General features: G+C 33.6%; 2 protein-coding genes across 2 annotated transcripts in view; one reads left to right on the top strand and one right to left on the bottom strand.

The window, feature by feature from the left end:
• The window catches only part of LOC142348447 (tetratricopeptide repeat protein 16-like), a 55953-nt gene extending 32149 nt beyond the window's left edge, over positions 1-23804 (top strand). The window contains exons 5-13 of the mRNA XM_075399807.1: positions 10924-11031; positions 11477-11648; positions 11961-12149; positions 15048-15149; positions 15322-15464; positions 16065-16261; positions 22251-22598; positions 23325-23385; positions 23607-23804. Of these exons, the coding sequence (XP_075255922.1) occupies positions 10924-11031; positions 11477-11648; positions 11961-12149; positions 15048-15149; positions 15322-15464; positions 16065-16261; positions 22251-22598; positions 23325-23385; positions 23607-23783 (1497 nt within the window). The 3' untranslated portion in view covers positions 23784-23804. The remainder of the gene's footprint in view (positions 1-10923; positions 11032-11476; positions 11649-11960; positions 12150-15047; positions 15150-15321; positions 15465-16064; positions 16262-22250; positions 22599-23324; positions 23386-23606) is intronic.
• LOC142348444 (uncharacterized) lies at positions 2841-8783 on the bottom strand. Its single transcript, XM_075399805.1, has 2 exons — positions 8112-8783; positions 2841-3540 (listed from the first exon to the last, which is right to left on the bottom strand). The coding sequence occupies exons 1-2, from the start codon at positions 8394-8396 to the stop codon at positions 3292-3294; spliced, it is 534 nt and encodes a 177-aa protein (XP_075255920.1). The 5' UTR covers positions 8397-8783; the 3' UTR covers positions 2841-3291.
• Positions 23805-26439: the final 2635 nt, after the last annotated feature.

The raw sequence follows: 26439 nt of genomic DNA, 5'->3' as shown, positions 1-26439 counted from the left end.
TTTCGATTGCTGTTAAAAAGAAGGTGGCTCTGCTAATAATGAGACTGATTTACTGTTCATGAAAAAGGTTAAATATCGGTTGAAGTTCAAAAAAAATTCGAAAAATTGTTTTCTAAAGTCTTAGCAGCCTTTGGCTGTACACTCAAAGCTCTATTTAGGTTTACCTAATGCACACTATTAAGTTGATTGCACTTGTAGTTAGTGAGTCTAAGCCATAGGACTCCCCAAAAATTAAAAAAATCTCAAAAAGAACATCAAATTTTCATTAGAAATTTCTAAAACCCAGAGTCAAAGAGAAAAAAACATGAGTGATCATTTGAGAGCGAATATTTTGTTCATTGGATATCAGTTTACTCTAAAGAAGGTTTCAAAAACAGAACGTCGATTTAAAAAATGTTTAGTCTCTGAGTGACGAAAAACTAATAGAAAAATTTTCTTAAAAAAACAGCTCTCAAATTGAATTCGACATTTTTTGATAGCAAATTTCTCTAGAGACCAGAACTAGCCTTTTTATCGGTCTATTGGTAACACAAAATTGTTTTCATTTTGCAGCGTGAAATGTAATTTTAAAATAATTTTCTAATAGAACAGCCTTAATTTGAACAAAAAGTTCGCTTAAAGTGAACAAAATGTTGCAAACATCACGTGTTCACACAAAACTTTAAACCTCGATAACTCCTCGAAAAATAAGAAACTGAAGAAAATCTTTTTAATTTCGAATTCTACGCTGGACGAGCTTTTTCATGATACTACTCATTTTTCTGTACGATGAATATATCGATCGGCCAAAATTGTCTGAACAAAAAAACCCATTTGAGTATATAGTTCCTCCCCCAACAAGTGGGGTCGGAGCGAAAAGCATGATTTTGGTCACTCGTATTCCTGGTAAGCGCAACTTTTGTCCACTATTTTGAGCAAATATCTACCCTAACAAATTATTGCTCAAGTTTTATTAGTACCTAGTTGAGATCCAATTAAAAGACGTAAAAATCTTATGAACCATGATATGGGTAATTGCAAAAGTGATATGGGTAATTATTATTGCGTGGGACATTTTTGAACTTAACAATCAATTCAGCTTTCCTTTTTCTTTTGTTTTGATCTGATTGACAATATAGAAATTAATAGATACTGAAACTATGGAAGACAGTACTTGTGGACAAATGTGACAAGGAGTGCGGACAAGAATGACGAAATCTTTCTACTGATGCCTAAAAACAGGCTTTAAGAAAAATTGAAAATTTTGACAGATAACTATAAACCTGCGGAAAATGTGAACTTAAATGCCTTGCTGTCAATCCACGCTCGTTTATAAGCCTGATCTTAAAATATGGTCGTATATAAGAAGAGGACAAACCTATATAGAGTAAATTTACTCGACAAATGAACTTTTGCTACGTAATGATGTCGGTTAACGTACTGTGAAATTGGGGTTAAACCATTTTCTCGCCCAACTTCTCTTTATTTTCTATATATGCAATCTATATTTACATAAAATGTCTAATAAGGTTCTTACATCATGTAATTATATCATTGTTTTTAATGCTACCTGTAAACAAAATTTAAATTAAGCATTTACCAGTCTTACGGAGAGATTAAGAAGATCCTTGGCTTGTGAAGATTAAAAAGTAATTTGAATTAATTTCAGATCAGGTTTGAGCCATAAGTAAATTAACCAATTTGGTTTTCTAGACAGATTCCGAAAAGATTTCCTGTGCTTTCCCCAGTGATTCTGGAATTTTTATTATGTAAGATCTGACAAATTTCTGACAAAACCATCTTGCTAACAGCCTGCAAGGGGATGAATCTTCTTATCAGATCTGATAAGACGTTTCTCAGATTTTATACGATAAAAATTCCGCTTATAAGTTCTTACACGATAAAAATTCCTCTTATAAGTTCCTACACGATAAAACTTCCGTCTTATCAGATCTTACACGATAAAAAATCCATCTTATCAGATCTTACACGATAAAAATTTCCTCTCATCAGATCTTACACGATAAACATTTGGAAAGCTATGACTCTAAAAGTTCTTGAAGTATGGCATGCTCTTCAAATTGAAGGCAATTCAGAGTTGCTTTCAAGCAGTAGCCGAAAAGCTACAGCATGCAACACTTAAGCGTCAGAGCAAGAAAGAGAAAAGTATCTTATACTGTCTTTTAAGACTGATAAGATATTGTAAAAAATGTTATTTCAGTGGCAAGCGCTTTCTCTAAAGCGCTGATTATCAAACTAGGCTGAAAAAAATTTTTTCAAAGACCGAAACTATCTTGGACTGCTAAATTTAGTCAAAGTACCCAGTTAATACTCACAATAAAACTGCCGACAAAACACAATCAACACTCATTTTTTTGTTCCATAATTGGTTAGTTGACCGATTTTTTTTTACTCTCATAGGAACTTGACTACTTTATACGGTTATATTGAAATCATTAAAACATGGCTTATAAGAACTTACACGATAAAAAATTCCGTCTTATCAGATCTTGCACGATAAAAATTCCATCTTATCAGATCTTACACGTTAAAAATTCTGCTAAGAGGAATGTTTATCTTATAAGATGTCTTATCAGATCTTACACGATAAAAATTCCACAATCACTGGTGTTTAGAGGGACTTGAGAAAATTAAATTTTTTTCTTATTACGATTTTTGACCTAGCTTGGTTAAGTAATCAAAATGTTCTTTCATCTTGCTTGCAATGAAATGACGACAACCGTTTTTGCGTTTTAGCTGCGCCTATATTGTACCCTGTTTAAATTCTTATAGAGCATAGTTGCTGAATTGACTAATTTACTTTTAAGTTCAATTAGTTATTGCGGCCTAATTTTACAGAATACTCGAAAATTTTTAATTCGGTTCTTTTTTTCTGCTGGCTGTTCGGGCATTCAAAATAAAAGATGCAAAAATAAGTCTATGTTGATATGCATCACACAATTTTGAAGAAAAACAACAGAAGCGTAGCACCAGAGTGAGGGTTCAATTGTACACTGATTAAGCGGGGTCAGAGGAAATTTTAATACATCAATACGACAGGGCAAAATTGCATGAGAGCTTCAAATAAACTCGGAAACATTACCAAGATTAAGAAGGAACAAAATATATTAATGTTGGATTTTGATACTGCGTTCTGAGGAAAAAATTGAGAAAGCTTAATTCAAGAGGACATTCAGTTGATTATATTTGTGAAGATTTGGAAATCTGCGATTCTCCAAACTGTTCGATAGTTTTGCTGAGTAGCAAATCGGTGATTTTCACAGTCGCTATAACTTGAAATCATTCACAAGCTTACTCTTCGTCTTCGGGCTCTGGTTCGGGCTCTGGTTCAGGTTCTGGTTCTGGTTCAGGTTCTGGCTCCGGTTCAGGCTCTGGTTCTGGTTCTGGTTCTGGCTCTGGTTCGGGTTCGGGTTCGGGCTCAGGTTCCGGTTCTTGCTCTTCAGCTTCTCCGAGTTGCTCGATTTCCTCCGGTTCTGCTTCAGGCTCTGGTTGGGGTTCGTCTTGTGTTTGTTCCGTTGTTTCCTCAGATACTGTCTGTACCTTGGAACATTAAATAAAATCACATACCTTTTTGAACTACCCGAGTGGAAAGTTTTGTTTCCAGATTCTTGCACTTTTTCATAAACCTATTTAGTTATCAACAAGATAACCATGAGTTTTATAAACAAGTAATTTGATAGTGACAAAATCTTGCAATAAAAAATTTGTCTCGTAAGGCCTGATACAATTACCCTTTCTAAAAAAAGCTGCTCAACATAAAAGTAAGAGATAGAAAACTTTCAAACATTCACATACTGTTCAACAAACCACTAAAAGAATAAAATTAGAGGGTTGATGAAACCCCGCCAAAAATGAGGCTTTGAGATAAGATACACGTAAAACTCAAATAAGAACAAACATTAATTACCCTCGTAACCCGATGTCTATGTTTAGAAGAAAACACAATAACAGAATTAAAATAACATCAGATAACAGCTAAACTACACAAGTTGACCTGTACAAGAACAAAAGACCTATGAGACCTCTCCTCAATGAGGCTCCTGACAAATTAAAAAAAAACCCGCAGAAAGGGAATTGTTCAAAATTAGTTTCCATTTTTAAAAGATTTTTTTTCTAAGTGATTAAAACCATTAGGTATCAACAGAAATCGTTATAAAGGTTCATTTATACCTCTTGATGTATAATTAAGGAATCAATTAAAAAATTATAAATAAACACTCTTAAGGAAGCAATTTAGACCATCATTATCTAGACTATGTCATGGGACTACGAAAAAGATCGGCAAAAACAGTCAAAAATGCTTTAATAAATCAAATAATTTATCAAGAAAGCGGTGTCACAGCCCTTAAAGTGATTATCTATTCACTGAGAATAAAAAATAGGTGCAATAGAGTACCTTTTTATCAACAAAGTGATTTCCACATTAAACTGTTGTTCTGGCAAGCAAACAAAGATTAACCTCGAAAAAAATGCAGATGTCCAATTTTGCATTTTCTGCGTAGTATCAAAGCAAAGAGATCATCAGTTTAAAACACAACAATTTAGATTTTGTCGGCTAAAAAGACGATATAGCCTGTAGTTTTAGAGACTAAGCTACATATTGACAGAAAGAATTTAGAAATTGTCAAAGCTTAAAATTCTATAGATTAGTTTTAAAGCAAGCAATTTCAAATCTATTAAAAAACATAGATTTTCTACGCAAATCAAAAAACTCATAAGTCTTCACGAGTCAAATTGTGCTCAATGTTGGTGATACTCAGTTAGAACACGCAAATAAACTAAACAGGGCAAAACTCAAAGTTAACGAAATATTTTAAGAAACCGCGCTATTGAAGCCTATGAGATTTTAAGAACCATTAATAATTCAAATATTGTTTTTCACTTGGGTTTCAGTTGATTAGCAATGAGTTTTTTTTGTAAACAATTTATTTGAAACAGAAAATAAAACTTGAAAAATAGACCAGTTTAGAGAACTATTAAGATTTCTTATGAAAAACAAATTGTCTAAAATTATTATAAAAACAAATTGTCTAAGCCAAAAAGTCATTAGTCAAGTCATATAACCAACACAAAACTTTTGTTTCAGCAAAAATTTGATTACACTAATCTTAATGAGACTAACTTAAGGGAGGTTAAAATCAAGAGCAGAAAGGGCGACGATTCGAATTTCTGTTTTTGAACTTATTTCATCTTAAAATCATTAAAACCATCAGCTATTATTTCAAAATATTAAACAAATTCTTTCATATATCCAATCAAGTGTTTGGTGTTTTTCTTCATCTATCATATTTTGAGCGACTATGAAAAGAACAACACACACACTCACATACACACACACACAGTTAAAAATGAACATTTTTTACAACGTTTTACAACGTTTCTTCAAGAAACTTGTAGTACAAAAGCCAAGAAACCATTTGTTAAAAATAGAAAAAATTATAGAAAATAATTTTTTCACGTGGAAGCAAGAGTGAGCTGCCTTTACTGAGAACCAGCTGCAGGTAGACAGAAGTGGGATATAAAAGATGCTCAGCTCAAAATTCAATTTTCTTCAAACAGATGCATACGAAGTCATAGGAGCTCTTAGATATCAACTGCAAACACGGATATGCTTTGTCTGAGCCAATTATAGAGCCCAGTAGAAATTTTTGATTAGTCTGACTAAGCAATAAGGCTGCAAAAAGAAAATATATTGCAGGCAAAGCACAAGAAATCACTCCAAACTGTTTTGAAAAATAATACTGACAAAGCCTTAAAAGATGAGCTTGTTCTCGAAAACTAATATATAATGTTCAATGGAAATGGTTTTTTTAAGTGGACTTGCGTTAATTTAACATTGATTTGAAATACTTTTCAGTCAGTAATTGACATAATCAGAAAATTTCAAGATATTTTAAAAAGACATTGTGCCAAAATACAATCATAACAATTGTCGATTATCAGTGTCCACAAAAAACAACAAAACATAAAAAATAGACCCATTTAGAAAACCATTAAAATTTCTAATGAAAAAAATTGTCTAAAATTCTTATAAAAATGAATTGTCTAAGCCAAAAAAGACTATAGTCAAATAATATAACCAACAAAAAAAATGAATTGTCTAAGCCAAAAAAGACTATAGTCAAATAATATAACCAACAAAAAAACCAACAAAAACAGAATGAGATCAAAGTCAAGAACAGAAAAGGTGCCGATTCGAATATCATTTTGTTTTTGAATATATTTCAGTATAAAATCATTAAGACCATTAGCTATATTTTCAAAATGTTAAACTAGTTAATTCATATATCCAAATGAAGTTTTCGGGATTTTTCTGATTTTATCGTATTTCTAGTGACTCTAAAAAGAGCAACACGCTCACACATACAGATAAAAACGGGTATTTGCAGGAAATTTTGCGAGAGAAATGTTTCTGAGCTGTTAAAATTATAAAGTATGCATCAAAAACATCGAAAATATTTAAACGTGCAATCTTTGGGCCTGAATGGAACCTGTAGCTTTTGCGATGATTTGCCAAGCAAAAAAGCGGGCCTCAAAAATGGTCCTACAACATTTTCTTAAGAGTACAGATGCCAAGAAACCATTTGTTAAAATGAAACTATTATATAATGTATTTTTTTCCACAGGGACCAAAGGATGAGCTGCCTTTAATGAGAATCAGCTGCAAGTAGACAGAAGTGGGTTATAAAAGATGCTCAGTTCAAAAATTCACTAATTTGTTTTCACTGAGATGTATACAAAGTCATGGGTGGCATTAGATATCAACTGAAAACACGGTTTGGCTTTGTATGAGCCAATTAAGGAGACCAGTTGAAATTTTTTATTAGTCAGGCTAAGCAATAAAGCTGGAATGAGAAAAAAAATTGCAGGCAAAACAAAAGAGTTCACTTTAAACTTTTTTAAAAAATACTGCCGAAGTCTTAAGAAACATGAGCTCGTTCTCGAAAGCTAATATGTAATGTTCAATGGAAATCAATTTCATTTAAGCGGGACTTCCGTTATTTGAACATTGATTTGAAATCATTTTTGGTCAGTAATTAACATAAATAGACAAAAATTGCAAAAACATTTTAAAAGGACATTGTGCCCCAAAAGAATCGGAACAATTTTTAATTATCAGAGTCCACAAAATTGAGAAATTTAGCCCTGAATTAGCTGCGTGACGAACCAAATGCCTAATTGTTCAAAATATTTGCAAAATAGGCTATTTGACAACTGAAACATCTTAATATACCAAAACTAAATCCTGCATTTTACATACAACTCGAGTTATATTAGCAAAAAGTAGAAAAATTTTATTTCACGGAGCCGAAACGAAAAAAGCCCTTATTGAGTTTTAAACTATTGTGCTGGCTGTTCTCTGGACTCTACCTCTGGCAAACTAAAACAAGTGGGCTAAAGAATTGTGTTTTGCACCATTTTTGATGAGAAAATTTTATTTTCAAAAAATTGAGTTTAATTTAAGCTAAAAAAGCTCAGATGAAACCATTCATCAACCTTCTTCTATCTTAAGGGTTAAAACCACTAACACTTTTGTGTACAATTTTAAAATATTTGTGCAAAGTAAACAAAAATTTTGGCTAAATTACGGAATTTGTGAATAAAAACAACGAATATCTGTCTACTATTCACAAAACTTTAAACTTGGATAAATCCCCGTAGAATAGGAAATTCAAGAAATTTTCAAATCATATTTTCTAAGCTGTACGGGCTTTTTAATGATGCCACTCACAACTCTCTACGATGAGTATATCGATCGGCGAAAATTGACTGAACAAAACCCCATTTGAGTGTATGGTCTCCCTCCCACTAAAGTGGGGTGGGAACAATAACACGCGATGGAGTAATAAAAAAAATTAAGACAACGCTTGTAAAGTTATTTCCTGTAACTGCACAATGTCATTTATGATTATAATGAACTTTTTTAAAAAATGAATTAAGCATGGGATAATATAACTAGCTTAAAAATTACGGCAGAAACCATGTCAAATAATTCTCTATGAAAGGGTGAACATGGTCGAATATTTATGGATAAATCAAAATTGTTTTTGAGAGAATGTGATAAATGCAATCCAGCTATTAATAAGTTAAATACTAATAAGTTTTCTCACTTGTTCAGTAGTCTCTTGATTTTCCTCAACTTGTTCGACGGCAACCTCAGTTTCGACTTCATTCCCTTCGGCTGTTTGCACATGAGTAACATGGTGATGATGGTGGTGATGGTGCACGTGATGGTTGTATTCGTTGTCCGAGTGGCCGAAATCTATGCTGATGCTCAAACTACCACCTGATCCTTTACGCTTTTTGTCTTTTTTGTGAGATTTCTTCTCAGATTTGGCAACTATTTTAACTTCACTCTCGGCATCAACTTTATTCGAAGACCCGCAACAGGACATTTTTGTAAAATGGCAAGAGAGCAATTTTGTTTTAAAAATTTTGAACAAAACGATCAAGTTTGTCGGTCTAATTTTGAACAGTAAATAAAAGTCAGGTTTTCAATTGCGTGGTAGTCTCCGTTTAGTGGTTCCAGGCAGGAAAAGTTTTAATTTCAATCAAGGCTTTTAATGAAAGAAATAGAAAAGCTGACTACTTCAGAGCTTCTAATGAACTTTGCAGCGATTCTCCAATTCTAGAATAGCTAGCTATAGCTGTCTTTCAAATAGGCCACTACTCCTTTTAAGTAATCTTAAGGGGTTTTATTTCTGGCTTAAGAGCGATGAAAAATGTAAAATTTTAGTGCGCACGCGATCAAAAATAATTTATTTTTGTATTTGGATTGTGCGTTTTTGAGTATATGCATTTATTTTGGATATGGTGTTATGACGAATATTGCATAAATTATGAGTGCATAATTTGTTCGCATGCACCTGCGTAACAGCGTTTGGTGCATTTGAAAATAGGAAACCGCAGTGATAAAAGAAAATTTTAATCAAGAGGTTTATGACAGTTCCAAAGCTGGAATCTTTTCCCTTTTCAATAAATTCGTCGCCAATGAAGTTACCAAAAATGAATAGACGGCGTAAAAATTGCATAAAGAATTGTTTAAATCTTTATAGTAAATTTCGGCGTTATGAGGTTCATACATGTATTATTTCCCTCGCAATAGCAACGACTCGAAAACAAACTTTTTTTCTGAAAAAGATTATTTGATTATTGTACTTTTTTAACAAAAAGATAACTCAACCAAGGTGTTATATACAGAGAAACATTCCCGAGGAAGGAAAAATGGCCTTATGTTTTGAATGCCTACGTAAACTATAATTGTTTTGCAAAATGTTGATAAAAAAGAGAAGAGTTGCCAAAAAAGAAAAACGTTGTAAATATGTATTATGTACTTGATTTTCAAACAATTTGCCTATTGTAGAGATTAAACCCCGGAATTGTAATTTTCTCTTCGGAATAAATTTTTTTTCTGACTCGTATTATTTTACCCAATTGCTACAAAAAAATAAGCTTAGATCCTATTACCTCTTTAGCAGAAATTCTGATACCACGCAAGTCCTTCCTCTGCTCTTATTCCCCGGGTTGAAGTTTCTTTGATTTAATACAAGGATCATATATGATTTCATACTGTCCAGACTTGATTTCTCATTGTAAGATCCTTGTATGAAACCAAAGAATTCATATATGATCATTGTATGATTACCAAAAAGCATACATCTGTTTTTTATAAATCTTTTATAATTTATGTTTCTTTTTTCGTATTTATTCAGTAAGGCATCACATAAATGATTCCCCTTTATCCCTTTGTGATCCGCAAAAGACTCTAACGTACAATTTCATTTGCAAAGTTAGGTTCTAAATAAAAGAGTAAGTTCAAATAGATAACTTAAGTTTCGATATTCTCTGAAGCCAGTTTATACCTGTAGATGCTCATTTATTAAAAAAATTTGGCATTTAACTTCAAATTTGTATTCTGAATATGTTTAAAGCGCAAATTTAATATTTTAGCGCACATAAAGAATCAAATATGGATTGCAAATGCGATATAATAATTTAATATGTCCTCTGAATACATTATACGAGAGATTGAAAATTATACAGTTTTTAGGCTTTGAAAATTATGGTTTGATCCTTGTATGATTTCTAGGAGATCATATATGATCCTTGTATGACTACCAAGAATTCATACAAATCATTTATGAACTAGTATGGTTACTTAGAATCATATATAACTAAGTAGAAAATAAAAGAAAGTTGTATGATGGGTGACCCGGGTCGATGACTCCAAATGCAATTAACCGCGTGAAGGACTCAATTAGGATCTATATTGAAAAAATGTAAATCCAAAACTATGGGCTTGATGGCTCTATGGTAGGAAGTTACGTATATCACTTCAACAGAGACTTTAAAGGAGATCAACTGAAACGCCTAAAATGCCTAGAGTCAGGACGAAATAAAGCTCTTTGTTATTCTTTTCCACTCTGTCCATTCCATCATCGACCATCTGAATAGAAACAGAATAATGAGGAAACCATCCGGTTCTTTGATTTCCTGTAGAACATGATTTTTTAAATCTGTCTTGTAAAAAATACCTATTTTTGAATATAACAACTCTGATGAGAAGTCACGTACCTTGATTGAAACAGTTTATGTTCGATGGTAGTACGAACGACTGATCGGAGGTCATTCTCACCTATGGCTGTTTGGTCATATCAAATTTCGTGCTCAGGTAAGGCGCCAGAAACAGTTTTAGTGCTTGAAACTCAACTTGTGTCTATTTCGGTACAAAACTGTGAATACTTGACTGAATTTCGAGTTCCGTTTTCTTATGAGCGCTTTAAAGTGGTTCTCACTCTTTAATACAACAGAAGCAAATTATTTAAAAGGACGTTTGATTTCCAAAGAGAATGGATTTTTATTACTACGGTACTTCAAAACGTTAATCGTTGCCTCCGTGAATTTATTTTTTGTGTTGTTTAGAGTACCCTGTGTTACTATGACGTCAGAGACGCCTTAGAACTGGATCCAGACCTGGAACAGGCCAAAGAGCTGAGAGAAACGCTGTTCCAGAAAGCTATACAACTCAAAGTAAGCACTGACTCACTCTGGATTCGATTGTACTCATTTTGACAGCTTGAATGATTTGCCCAAAACAATATGGTAAGATAGCTAAACTTTGGCAACAGAGCCGAAAATAAGCAACAATTGTTTTTGAGATTCTTCATTTGCTTTTGAGAAGCGAGAAAATGGTCACTTCAGCCTGGTCCGGCTGGTCAGTTTTGTGATCATTTTCTATCGAAACCACTTTTCCTATTGTATGCTAACTAATCAATTATTATACAATGATCAAAACTGCAGTTTTGCTAATTTTCCACAGCTTCCGTTTTGAACAATCTCGTTCTTTTGGGTATGAATGAAACGTTTCTAAAAACCTCGTCATACTATTTTTGGTTCTACCGAATTAATTCCAGAAAAAAAGGTCGAATATTCTTATTTAATTATTGAATAATAATCCTGGTGTTTTTCGTTTCAGAATCAAGCTATAGTGCTTATGTTAGAGAACAAGTTGCCAGAGGCGCAGAGTAAGATGAGCCAGGCAATTGACAATGACCCCACAGTGGCTGAACTGCATGTGCTAAGAGGCGCAGTATACAGACGACTGGCCAAATTCAACAACGCTGTCGACGATTTCCTTTTGGGGAAGTGTTATTCATAATATCTAAGTCACAGGTGCTTTACTGTTAAAACAAATCATTTTCATCATCTTGAATGTTTTTACAAGGGAACCATCCAAACAGCATAACGCACTGGGGGGGGGGGGGGCGGGGCACAAATGGAAAGAATCCGGTCATCCTATATGCGTAGCTGTGTTCTGTGTATAAGTCCACTTGCGAACTCTTCTTAAATCAACCTGTATGGTATTTTCTTTTGATAAATTGACTTGCGGTATTTTCATAATTCAACCTTTGATTTTTTTTTTAATTACAACTTTGCTATCAATCCAATAATGCTTACAGCTCTGGACAAAACGGACCACAACGAGTCGTCGCCAGTGTACCAGAACTCAATGCGACAACTGATTCTGAGTTACAATGACTTTGCAATCGAGTGTTACCACAAGAGGTACTTTGAGGAGTCTGTGTCACTGCTTAACAAAGCCATCAGAGCTGAGAAGGGAGAGAAGGGACTCTACATCAACAGAGGAGGTCGGTTCAGATCAAAGGGAGCATCTAATACCTCACCCGATTCTAATATCAAGTCAAATTCATTACTCAACAGGTCCTATTGCAAGTCCAATATACTTACTGATTCCGAACTATAATTATGTCACTTTTTAGTCCTGTCAGTCTAAATCGAAGTCTTGGTCAAATTTGATTTGGACTTGGGAATCCATTGCAAGTGTTGCTCAAGTCTTTGACAAAACTCGTCAGACTTGTAAGACTTGCATTTAGACATGCCCAGTACTGGAAAACAGAAACGACTTGAATTTATGCTTGTCCGCTACTGATATAGGCTTTGGATCATGGTCTCAGTATTTTTTCGTTTAACTTGTATAACATTTCTAGATATGCTCAAAATATAGAAAAATGCTTGCAAGAGTTTTTGACGAATAAAGTCTTATTGCTTTGCTAGAAAAATAGTGTTGTCATTGCCAGTTGACTTGGTGATTTTTGCCACTTTGAACCTTAGATAAAAGTTTTGGGAATTTTTTTCAAAAAATAATTAATTAATATTGTGAACCAAAGACTTCGTGGCATCTGAATGAAATCTAATTTATTTGTAGCAGAATGTGCTAGGTCACATTTTAGTTTGAAATAGTCCTCAAAAATTCCCTTTTCTGATGCCGGAGAAAAATTTGACACCATAAGCTTTGATAATACTGACAAAATCCTTCACTAAGGTTTGCGTAAGCTACCATGTATCCTCGAGTAGATAGTACTGATGCACAATTTTAATTTCCAGGCATCAAAGCAAACTGTAACTAATTTTTTTATCGCTTACAACTTCAGTATTGAAGCATCAACGTAGAAATGTGCAAATGCAAGCATATAATGTCGCTGGTAATGAAGGGAACTTGCTGAAAATTGATGTTGAAAGGCGAGCCAATTGTAGGCTGCAAATGAAAAAAAATTGATGCCGAGTTCGATATAGCGGCTAAAATCAAAATTCATCACTCAAATAAGAACAAAAGAAAATAAGTTTTTTTTCGACTCTTTAACTGAGGCACCACTTGAAAGTAGAACATTTAGTTTTCGACATTCAACCATTTTTTTCGAAATTGTTCTTCATCAAAGCAAGCGGTAGATTCTACTGAATCATAAAATCTCTAAGTTTTTAAACTCCCAATTATTGCGCCGGACAAATGTTTGATAGAAGCTACAACATCAAAATGAAAGGGCACTGTCGTGCAAAATCAAGGACAAATTCAATTAATCTAACTGTGCTATAGTTTTAGTGTTTTATTTACAGTTTCAACTAGACATTTGATACTGCAACTAGTTCTAGTTAACACAGACATATATATATATATATATATATATATATATATATATATATATGTATATATTTATACACATATATATATATATATAAATATTTATATATATATATATAAATAAAATATAAAATATTTTATAAAATAAATGATATTTATATATATAAAAATATATAAATATATATATATATATATATATATATATATATATATATAAATATATATATATATATATATATATATATATATATATATACAATGAAGTATGTGTAAAAGAAAATAACAAAAATGAACCTTGCGAAGCTCTCATGTGTACACTATTTTTTATTGGTGTATATGGACTGATGTTTAATGCTTGATATTTTCTTCAATCGAGGTTATTATTGCCACAAGAAAAACTTGTTCGATTTGCATTTCCATTCATGATCCATACATGTGTACAGAGATCATTATTCAAGTGATTATTTGCTTTTGAACGAAGTTTGAAGCAATTATTGTAAACGTGTGTATTTTTTCAATGCAAAACGCTTTTTGGTTTTCCTATAGAACTTTCCTTCGATTTCACTCCTTGAAGAATTTTTTTACTTTTGACTTTTTGCTGTTTTGAGTAATTTGAATTTCGCGCATTCAGTATTTTAGTCTGCAGCTAAAATAAAAGCGATTCTAAGATATGATCGCACATAACCCGTGTGGCGTGTTGGGAACTATCACCCAATCCCATTCGACAGATCGAGATTTCGAAACCCTAAGCTCGCAGAACGTTTTGTACCTTAAAAGACTCTCTAGTCTATGCCTTTTTCTAAATTGTTTGCATCGCTAGTTTTTTCAAGAGCAAGTCTTTCAACGTTGGTCGGTTTATGTTTAACTGCTAGCGCACTAAGATTGAGGCAATTATTTTAAAGGCTTGTATCTTTTGTTTTATGGAAAGTTTTTTTCTGCACCAGTTTTGCGCTTTTGTTCTAGTATATTAGTTGACTTCTCAATTGACTTTTTTAAGTGATCTCAATTGTCCTTATTGTTTGTTGCTAATATAAAAACGATTGTGATCAGGCAAGGAGGTTGCTGTTTCGAGCCCCTATGAGGTCGAAGTGTTTTCACTCTTGAAAAAATTTCTAAGCTTTAACCTCTAAATTATATTTGCCCCCGCTTGTCGTTCGAGATCAATTCATCCAACGTTAGTCGCTTTATGATTTGTATATGCCAGTGTTAAAATAAAATAAAAAGAGGGGGATGGGGCCCACTCAATGTGGAACCTCGTTTATGTTTCACCTATCTTTTTATTAAATAGAAATTCGTTAAGCTAAAAGTATTTTTAATCCTCTTCAGAATTTTAATTTTGTGATTCGCAGCACTGATTGTGATAACAACCGTAAAACTATCATAGCTATTATTTATTAACGTTTTATTGTCGATATCTTGTTCGTGAGTATACAGAAAACTAACAGATTGAGTTAGCAGGAAACAATCTATGTTTATGTATCTGTACCTATGATCATTTTAGCGGCCGTCAAAACTTATACCATTTAATCTTATCCGAAGAAAGATGTGAACTGATAAATCTGATGAATGTGAACTGATAATTTAAAAATCTTTTGTGGTTTTATTTCAGACTGTTTCTTCCAAATGAAGAATTATCATTTTGCTCTGGCCGACTATCAACAAGCTTTGGATTTAGACAAAGACGATTGGGACATCAAGTCACGAATATCACGTGAGAATATTCAGTTAAAGCCACGAACTTTTTTTTACATTTTCGACATTTTCATAGTTGAACTAAGAAACTCAGTTGCCTGTGATACAGGATTTAATTAGAACATTTCTGAATCAAAATTTAAATGTTTCTGATTTGATTGTGTCAGAATGTTCCATAATATTTTATCCAGTGATTTTCAACGAGTTTGCCATCATGGACTACTTCGAGAGGAGATATTTGGAGGCAGAGGAGAAATTCACTTTTGCCCTTCAGCACAACCCAAAAGTGTCTCAGTACTACATATCCAGAGCCAGAGTCAGACACTTGCTAGATGTGAGCTTCTTCTCAATTTGCATAGTTTAATTCTTTCAGTTCCAGAATGACTTCTAGTTCCAGGTATAACCAAAAGGAACATTCCGACTGAACGTCTTTTATCAGCACTGAATCAGCCAAATTGCAAGTCTTGGATTAGTATTGCATGAGAGCTCTAATCATGTCACTTTTTGGACGTGGAAATCGTCTGGAATGTCCAGAAAATATATGAATAGCCGAGAAATTGTCAATTATTTCAACGATCCTTGTTTCATTTGACATTTTGAACGGAAAAATCATGTACCACTTCTGGTGTTTCAGTTACGAACACTTAGCGAGCATTGAGAACTTATCTTCATAAAAATTTATTTTGTTGAACTACAGCGCTCAAAGAATAACAAAACGACAAAAAAGTATTCACGAAAACTTTAATTTCTGCATGACTTGATTTTCATAAATCTGTCGCCTTCATTGCGTAAATCCGAAATCATTACATTAAGAACAAAAATTATTGAGAAAAAAGAAACTTTCGTCAGGAAAATTAAATTGGTAATATTTTTTAGTGTAAATTTAATTGATAAAATGTTTAAAACTTTTCACGCTTTTTTTTTCTTTTTTCAGTTCAAGAAAGGGGCGCGGGAAGACGTTCTCTGTGCTATGCATCTGTCACCCTCTAACGAAGAGCTCTTCTCTCTAATAGCCAGACTCTTTCCTGGCAAACAGATAGCAGAGATCAGAGCCAGCGGACTATTCCAAACCACTGCCAGAAGACTCCACGATGCTTTCCAGATGTCAGCGCCCAAAAAACCCAAGTTGAGGTGGCCATTTTTTTAAATCACATTTTTAAATATCACAGTTTACGGAAAAAACTAAAAGCGAGCTGTGAGCTCAACTGGCATCAGAACATTTCGTCGATAGTTCTTGTGTAAAGTGAAATCAATGGTATAACGTCAAGCACGTGAGATCTAATCGTCAATTAATTAATACGGGAAGAATTATCGGTAATATGCGTTCGTACATCAAGATCATTACTCCGCAAAACGTACACAAAAACAAGGATATTTGTTTGATTTGTTGGGGTTTTTCACTACCTATGTTTTAAGTTTAGTTATAAGTGGACGTCGAGAACAGAGACACGAATTTAGTTCAAATTTTAGAATGTTTAGAAATATCAGTCATCTTTGTCCACAATTTGTGTTTTTGAGCTATTATCGAACAAAAGCTGCTAAAAAAGAGCCAATTAAGCAGAATTTAAAGAAAATCATATTGATTTTTATTTAGACGAAAATTCTTCATTTTACTAATTGCGGATTAAAAAGGCAAATCGCTGGTTTGAATCTACTCATAATATGGTAATAAACAATATTTAGTTTTTGAACTATGTCTTGAATCAATTTTCATAAAATTGAGAAATCTAGCTGTAGGTTGATTGAATGCTAAAAGACCGTGGAAAGTAGCGACATGAATTACGTACCCTTTTTTTGTCAAATTGGCTAAAAAGACCAAATGTAGTTTGTTTTCGCGGTTTAATGATCCAACACGTCATGCGCTAATAATTTATTGAACATTGAGATAATAATAAAGGTTTGAATAGGACGCTCCTACTACACGGAGCGTTGATCCGTTAGCATATAATCGTCTCAAATTCAAAAAAAATTTGCCATGCTAATCGTTTACGTTTTCAAGACTCGCCATTAACACCTTATTTCTAATATGCCTCTAGTTAATTGCCGAAAATTTGTTTTTGAATTCAAAATCTTGCAAGAAACTTGCAAGATTTTTGCAGGATTTCGCATTCAAAACGCGTTTACGAAAAAGGTCAATTAGGTTCAGCTCTGCTGATCAAAAATTCTGATATCAGTCATTTCATTTTGTTTTCAGTTAGTTTTAGCTACCAAAAATACACAAATGAATTTTCCAGAATTCAAAAACTTGCAAGATTCTTGCAAGATTTTTAATCCGGGCGAAAATTTTTTTTACTGATTTCGGTTTTGTAATTTGTTCAATAAACAATAATTTGCTTAAAAGATGTTTTAAAACATAAAACATAAAACATAAAACATTTTTACCCTGATTTATTTTTTTGCTTTGATTGATTTCTTGCAAGATTCTTGCAAGAATCTTGCAAGTTTTGAATCGGCTTGCAAGAATCTTGCAAGTTTTAAATTCACTCATCACTAGGGTACGCTTCGAAATCGAATAACCGGAATATCTTGACAAACGGAATGTTTTGTTCTATGTAATCTTTGAAAGCATAGAAAGCACACTTCAAAAGGAGAGAATTAAGGGAGAACAACTGAATAACGCCGGATGAATTGCACTAAGAATTGCTTTCGGGTTAACTTTTCATGTGCTGATAACAGTTGTTGAGATTATACGCACGCAAAAATACCTATGAAGAGTTACTTCAAACATTTATTTAAAAAGAAAAAAAATATATATTCTCAACCATTTAATCATGCAACTATTTCAAAAAACTGGTTGACCATACCCTCTGAAATTCATATTTTCCAATGAAAAATAAAATGAGAAAGACCCATTCCATTGAGTGAAAAAAAGTCATCGTAAACTTAAAACTATATCTAAACAAGAATGCTCGTTAATGTGCGTTTGCACATGATGTTCCGACCCGAGCTCATCGACATTTTTGACTTAATTGTCAACCTGAAAAAAAAATCAAAAATAGATAATCGTGTTTAAAAAATCGTAAAACAACCGAACTACTAATTGATTTACATAACACTACGTCACAAAATCTGCCACTAGAAAGACTACGAGGAAAAAACAAAGGACAAAATACGCAAAAATATAAAATTTTTTAGCGAATGTGCTAAAAGAAGAGAAAAAGAAACACAAAAATTGACCACTCACAAAACTTTTATGAAAACGCATACTGTCCAACAAACAAAACATCATTTACGACATGACATCCGTGGAAAATGGTTTTTGAAATACAAGGAAAGTAACCTCTCATTGATGAGTATAGGTTTCAAGTTGACAAAAAGAACAAAAACTGAAAAATATATAAAAAAAGTCTTTGAAATTGAACAATATCATAATATTTAAAAATTTTCGCTATAAACTGACTGCATTGAGTAACATCATTTTTTCGATCCTTAATTAGAAGCCTATGAGACCAGTCAGCAATTTGCTAATAAACGAGGAATTAAAAAAAAGCAAAAAGAGCACAAAAAAATTGAGCAAGAAAGGTGTCGAACAGAAAAAAAGAGAAGTCTTTAGAAATTTTTTTTCTAATTTCATATACTTTTTAACAATATTGGGGTTGTTTTTTTCTTAACAATATGATTTTAAAAGTGTGAACAAATATATTCAAAACACGAAAATTTTGAGTAAAACAGTTATATCATAGCCATTAAATATCATTAGCTTTCAACGAAAGTCAAAAATACGCTAAGTTATATCTCAATGAGAAAAAAATTATTTTTGTCAATTGTAAGTCATCAACTGGACATCACAATAAGTCTTATGATTATGAAAACAACAACAAGTACATGCAAAAACCAAAAATTCGTTAGAAAAGTGCGAGAAGCAAGTTTCGAAGCCATTGAAACCATAAGGTTTTCTCTGAACATTTTAACTGTGAACCATTGGACGTCTTCTATAAGCCAATGGGAACTATCAATGTTGGGTTATTGAGATAACACTTTAACGGGAACCAAATTTTCAAAAAAACCATAATGAAAACTCGTGACATCGAAGCCAATAAACCAAAAGTTAGTAGTTAAAACCGCTAACAGATTGATTTTGTATGCAAAAACAGGAGAGGGGTTCTCTCTTTACTTAGATTGACTTACAGTGAATGGAAATAGCTTTAATAAAGGTTGGTGTTCAAAAAAAATTCAAAAAAGAAGTCAATAAATACGCAAAGTTATTCCTCAATGGGAAAATAAACATGTTCGTCAATCTTGAATCATCAATAAGACATCACAATAAATGTTATGATTATGGAAAGAACAACAAAAGCAGGCAAAAACCAAAAATTCTGTAGAAAAGTTCAAGAAAGTGTCGGAGCCATTTAAACCATAAATTTTTCTCCGAAAACTTTATCTTTCATCCGTTTAAAGTCTCCTCCAAGCCACTGCGAAATACAAACAATAGGATACTCTGATAAAAATTGAAATGTAATCAAAATTGCAATAAAAAAATTTCCAAAAATTAAAAAAGTTATAAGAACTCGTCTTATTGAAGTCATAAAACCAATTGCTGGAAGATAAAACCGCTTACCAGATTTATTTTAATTGCAGTAAAAAAGATGGAGGTCTTGTCATTATTGATAATGACCTACAGTTCACGAAAATAATTTTAAGGATGGTTAAGGTCCAAAAAAATTCCGAAAAAATTATTCCAAAAAAAGTGTTAACAGCCATTAAATTCAAGGGCTTTCACTGGAATCCAAAAACACGCTACGTTATGACATGATGGGAAAACACAAATGTTTTTCATCAGTATGTTATCAATAAAACATCACAATAAGTCCTCTGGTTATGAAAACAACGGCCAATACAGGCAAAAACCAAAAAATTCAGCAGAAATGCGAATAGAAATTGTGGAAGCCATTTAAACAATAACTTTTTCTCTGAAAAATTTAACTATGATTAATTGGACGTCTTCTCTAAGCCAACTATCAATATTAGGATAATGAGTTTAGATTTCAAAAGGATCTAAAATTACAAAAAAAATCGGAATTTTTTTAATGAAAACTCGTGTTATTGAAGTCATAAAACACATAGTTAGCAGATAAAACCAATTACAATTTCGGTTGTTTTAAAAGGAAAGTTCTTCTGTCATTACTTAGGCTGGCTTACTGTTCATGAAAATAAGTTTATTATCGGTTAACGTTCAAAAAAAATTCGAAAAATTGTTTATAAAGTCTTAGCAGCCATTGGCTATGCACTCTCAGAACCATATAGAATTTCCTAATGCACATTAGGAAGTCAATCGTGTTTGTAGTTAGTGAGTCTATGTCATACGGCTCCCAGAATTTTTTAAGATCTCAAAAAGAAAATCAAAATTTCATTAAAAATTTCAAAAACCAGAGTTGAATACAAAAAAGGCACATGAGTGATCCCTTGTGAACGAATATTTTGTTCATTGGGTATCAGTTTACTGTGAATGAAGTTTGTCATTAACAGAACCTCGATATGATAATTGACTAGTCTCTAAATGACTAAGATGACCATGATGAATATGAAAATTTTTCTAAAAAAACAGTTCTCAAATTAAACTGGACTTTTTTTCTAGTGAACTTCCCCATGAGACCAGAACTAGCCTTTTTATCAGTCTATTGGTAGCACAAAATTGATTAATTTTTTTAGCGTGAAATGAAATTTTGAAATAATATTTTTACAGAAAGGCCTTAATTTGAATAAAAATTTTGCCAAAAGTGAATAAAATCATGCTAAAAGTGAACAAATATCACATGTTCACACTAAACTTTAAACCTCGATAACTCCTCGAAAAATACGAAATTCAGTAAAATCTTTTTAATTGTGAATTGTACGCTGGACGAGCTTTTTAATGATACCACTCACATTTCTCTACGACGAATATATCGATAGGCCAAAATTGACTGAACAAAAAAACCCATTTGAGTATATAGTTCCTCCCCCACAAGTGGGTCGGAACAAAAAGTGATTCATCTTCTCCTTGGTTTGTTGTTTCAAAAATGCTACTGTGTTAGCTTATTAAATGCACGACAGATTGCCAACCAGAATTTGAAAGGTTTGGAAAAAAAACATGTTTGCTCCTATATGAAACAACCTCTCACGAAAAGTTACCTTCCGAATAGAAATGTATATTTTAACCCTAGCGTATATGTAAAGATAGACAGTATAACAAGGTTTTTATGTGTTCTGAAGGTGGCTTTCGTTGAGAAGATATGTAAAATAATCTGAAATTTTGTTGTTGCCATTTTTTGACTGGAAAATACAATATATCCTACAATTTTTTCAGATTATGTAATAGAGATAGTTGAATGCATTTTTTGTGACTGCGCTTTGAAAATAGTTTTGTCAAATATTTTGGTGTTACTAATATCTCTTAAAAAATTCCTAGCCGTATAAAACTGTCAAAAAATTTATTATTAAACAATCAGGGAAGCACATCATCTCATTTTTAGATGTGTATATGTATCTTTTCAGTTAAGTCATAATGCATGAAAAAAAGCTTTTGTGGTTGGTTAATAGAAGAAGTTTCAATTTCGTTTTCTTTCTTCATAAACTATGCGTGATACCTAGTGAATCTGTTACTTACTTGGGTTTTGGGCTTTATGGTCTTTTGGGCTTTATTTATCAACTAAATGTATGATAAATTTGAATTATGATGCATTTAAATTCTTTGCTCATACTTTCCTAAACTTTTGTTTGCAGCACTTGATAGCGCATTTTCAAACTTTAGAAGACAGAAAAGTGAAATTTTTTGAAAATTTGAGAGTTATTTATTACTGGAGAGATTAGAAAAATTGGAAAATTATCTTTAACAATCGATTTCAATTCAAGGGCTTCTTAATGGCACTACTTTTGTATCTTTCCACAAAAGATATCCATGGGACAAAATTGGCTAAGCAAAAAAAAGGCTGGCAGAAAGTTCCTAAACCATTTCATTGGGAGTTGGAACAAAAAACAGTTTTTTTCATGGTTGCCTCACTGACTTTGCTAGTTGTGTACAAAACCTTAGTTTTATACTTCAAAAAGTCAAAATAAATATGCCATAAATGCTTTATTTTTAATCTGTAGATCTCCAAGTGCAATTCTGACTTTTATGCAATCGGAACTATTCTTGTTTCAGACCTCTATCAGCTGCAAGCCTCACAACTCAACTAGCAGGCGAGCTTAGCAACGAGATACACGTTCTGACTGGTCCGAGCACATCATCTGCAACGTCAAGGTCACTGCAGAGGTCTGCTGGTGCCATCACCTCAAGGTCACAGAGGTCGGGTGGTGCTAAGGGCAGCAAGAGCAAGAAAGCAAGCGCAACTTCAGCTAGCAGAGTGTCTGAAAGTAAACAGGGAACTAAATACGATAGAGATTACGAGAGTCTGAGGAATGAATCTTCGATAGCGGGTGATTTACGAAGCAGAAGTGGGCAAAAAGGTGTGAAAACACCCGTTGATGACATTTATGATGATTTAGGAAGGTGAGTTACTGATGAAGTCATTTGTTCATTTGTGTCGAGAAAATAATTCGATTTTTGTAGCGCCAGGTGTGCTAGAGCTAAGAGCTGATTATTAGCTCATTTTAAAATAGCACCAATGAGTTGCAGAAGTAATAGTACTGTTGTGATCAGATACCAGTTTGGAGAATGAGAAAAGAGTTTGTTCTCTCTTATATAGCAGTTTTTACATATAGATCTGCTCGAATCCAGCCCTAGTCGGTTCGAATCCGGTGCTGCTTGGTTCGAATCCAGTACTGGTCCATTTTCACAGTAGTTGCGCCTGCTTAGAATCCCGTATAAGATCGAAATTAATTCAAATTACTAGTAATATTAACTAACTACCAATACTTGTTATTAATAGTGAGTACCAATGAGAAACTAATATCACAAAAGTGAAAATCACTCCAGTGTGAATGTGACAAAAAGAATCGGTTGGAGTATACACTCTACTATGTAAGTTGTGATCATAAGATGGAGATTGAAATGATAGCTCAATAAAAGAGAGCATAGTAAGACTCTCGCAATGTGGACCAGTTGGCTCAGTGGAGAGCACAGGATTGCAATCAGTTAAAAGATTTTGGGGTCACAACCCACAGTTGCTCTAATACAACCATTCCTTATCATTTCTTCCAATCTTAGATGATTTTTTTGTGCGAAGAAGAGATATCATACCATGATTCTTTAGATCTGAAAGCTGTTTGTTTTCAGAGATAGTGCTTCATTGCTTGCTGCAATTTCTCCCGCAGAATTCTTCGAGCAAAAGAAACGGGTGAGTTCTGATGTACTAACGTTAAAAAATTGTTGACAAATGTTAATGGAAACTGAACAGAAAAGTTCAATTTATAATCAGTTCCAAATTTATGCAAACTTGAGACAAAATGCATAAGAGAAGAGCTTTTTTGACCAACATTTTAGTCCAATTAATGAAGAGCAAATTAAGATTAAGTCATTTAATGAATTCTTGAATGCAGTATTTTTGTTTGTGTTTAGCTTAATGAAGATGTTCGGAAAATGTACCAGACAGCACACCAGGTGGGATCTGTGTTACCCAAAAGGACAGAAGTACTTGTCAATGCAGACCACTTGAAGAATAGAAGCAGAAAGAACTCATCACGATGGGGAAGTGCAAACAAAGACACTGAAAACTTACTCAATCTTCAGTCTTGATCCAATAAATTATTGTATAAATACCTAACTTTCTATAAAAACTTCTTGCATTCATGGTAACATGTGCATGTCCCCAGCTGACTCTTTCTGAGATCACGATAGATATCTCGGGTCTATTCTGTAGCGGCCCTCAGTGTTTTTTGACCCCGCTCAAAATTTGTTTGTTGTCATATAGCACTTTACTATTTTGAATAATAGCACCTGCGTCCGGGGGATTTAAAATTATTTGCCCAAAAACGATTTATGGTCCACTTTTGACTCTTTTTAGCAATAATTAACTACGTTACATATTTCGGCTAGTTAGACGTGGATGCTTGAGACTATAAGAGGAGCAAAAATTTAACAAAAATTGATTGGATTGCTATACCAGACTATAATATCCAGAAGAAACTTTAATCACATCAAATAATTATCCATGAAATTACCTAAAATAGGAAAAGAGATCCACCTACAATTGGGTGCAAATTTACACTGAAAGTGTGTACAAATGGCGCTAGTACTATAGATTGAAAAGACAGTACATCAAACGCAAGAATTGGGACAATAGATCGAATATAAAATGATTCACAATGAACTGTTGCCAATCAGATTTGAGCACTCAGCTGAAATACAGCGTTTAAAATGTTCGGTTGTAAAAATTTATTCGATTGTGATAGATCCATATCATTCCCATGGGCTGCTAAAGTATGGTCATGGGTGCTAGGAACTTGGCGTATAGATGACCAGAAAAAATGATTACTTTACTTTAACACACAGTTTTATTGAAGTTGGTCGGTGTTGGGTTATGGGTTTTCGCAAGCGGAATAAAAAGCGTTTTTAATTAAGTAGAAAAAAATTAATTTCTCAAAATGAGAGAATAACAAGAATGATATTTTACAGTAGAATTTAGAGATTTACAGGAGAGATCTGATTATTAGATCAATATGGTGATTTGATTTTGGGGACGAAAAAGGACTCAAAAATCAGCTGTATATATACCCATTATCAGTGTGAAAAAGTCAAGATACAAAACTAATCTTAGCACCATGATTCATAGTGGGGCTCGCAAGGGTTTCCCAATATGGTTTCCATCTGCAAATCAGTCGCAAAGGGAACCATAAATGGAATGCATTTGTAAGAATTCATTCACAACTCCGGAGATATCATAATCTTTTAATACATGCTGGGAAGATTTTACATCAATTAATCTAACTCTAATAAAAGCTATCTAGAATCATCATTTTGAACCGAGTGTTGATTCACAGCACCATTTCTCGAAGATTCATTTATATCAGTATTGGTGACTTGAATCATTTTACCTCTGTCAGATTATTTCTTAAACTTTCTTATAATACTAAGTTTAAGTCTTCAATTCGAATCAAAACTCTAACACCCCCACTTAGACATGAGCTGATTGCGTAGAGTCTGTTCCCATCAAAACTGCTCTGAATGTTTCCACTTTCGGAACGGGTAAGGACTTTGTGAAGATGTCCGCTGCCATTTTGTCTGTAGGAACGTAATTAATTGAAATAGTTCCATCCTCCGTCTTGTCCCAAATGAAGTGAAACTTTGTTTGATATGCTTGCTCCTCTTGTGCTTGACTGGGTTTTGGCAAAGTCTGATACAACTTTGGTTGTCCTCTCCAATTGCTATTGGACGTTTCTGTTGGATGCCAAAATCCTCTAGAAGTTGTTTCAGGTGGAGTGCTTCCTGAACTGCTGCTGCCATGCCCTGATATTCTGCTTCTGATGAAGAAAGAGCAACTGTGGTCTGCTTCTTGACACCCCAGCTGAGTGCTGCGCCACGTCCGTTGAGCTTGAAGTAATAGCCCGTTGTTGATTTTCTGTCGTTCACATCTCCAGACCAGTCTGCATCACTTTCTCCCACTAAATCATAACTAGGCTCTTTTGTGTAAGCAAGTTTTAAACATTTTGAACCTTGAATATATCACAAAAGTTGTTTTCCGCAGATCCAGTTTTGATTGGTAGGTGCGTTCATGTGCCTGGACAGAATGTTGACTGTGAACATGATGTCTGGCCTCGTCTGTTTGGCCAGATAAAGAAGTGATCCAACTAAGCTTCTGTAGATCCTCTGGTCCACTTCTTCGTCTCCGTTCTGTGCTGTCTGAAGCTTCAATTTCAAAACAGCTGCAGTTCTTGAGGGTTTGCATTGCTCCATTTGAAACTGCTCAAGCCTTGTTTCTATGTAGCGTTCTTGGTCGACTGTGACTTTGCCCTTTTCTTGTCTGATTCCAAGGCCCAGAAACCAGTGTAGTCTCCCTCTATCTTCCATGTGAAATGTTGCCTCCAGTGCCTTTTTGACATCGAATTCTTGATGCTACTATGATGTCGTCAACCCAGAACAAGATGAAGGTGTGATCCTCTGCCTCTGATCTTGCGAACAAGCAGTGATCGTTCCTGCTTCCGGTGAGCCCTTGCGTCAGTAGGAAGTTTGCCAGCTGTTTGTACCAGTTGTTAGCACCCTGTTTCGAACCATAAATTGATTTATTTAGTCGACATACTAACTTCTCCCCCTCTGATCCGCGTTTTACAATCTCCTGTGGCTGTTCCACTTCTTCCTCAATTGGTGAGTGCAGGAAAGCAGTCTTGACACCAAATTGGTGCATCACATGGCCCTGCTTTGCTGATAGTTGTAGTAGAATCCTGAATGTCTCTGG

This window comes from Convolutriloba macropyga, chromosome 10 (genome assembly GCF_964194025.1).
Source record: "Convolutriloba macropyga chromosome 10, txConMacr16.3, whole genome shotgun sequence".
Taxonomy (NCBI): Eukaryota; Metazoa; Xenacoelomorpha; order Acoela; family Convolutidae; genus Convolutriloba; species Convolutriloba macropyga.
Note: the sequence above shows the minus strand (reverse complement) of the source record. Positions and strands in the feature narration are given on the sequence as shown.

What these genes read in the sequence shown, in the direction of transcription:
- LOC142348444 (XM_075399805.1), bottom strand. Translation starts at nt 8,396, where the DNA reads ATGTCCTGTTGCGGGTCTTCGAATAAAGTTGATGCCGAGAGTGAAGTT. An exon ending in ATCAAGAGACTACTGAACAA is followed by an intron (nt 3,541 to 8,111) that starts GTGAGAAAACTT and finishes TAATGTTCCAAG; the next exon opens with GTACAGACAGTATCTGAGGA.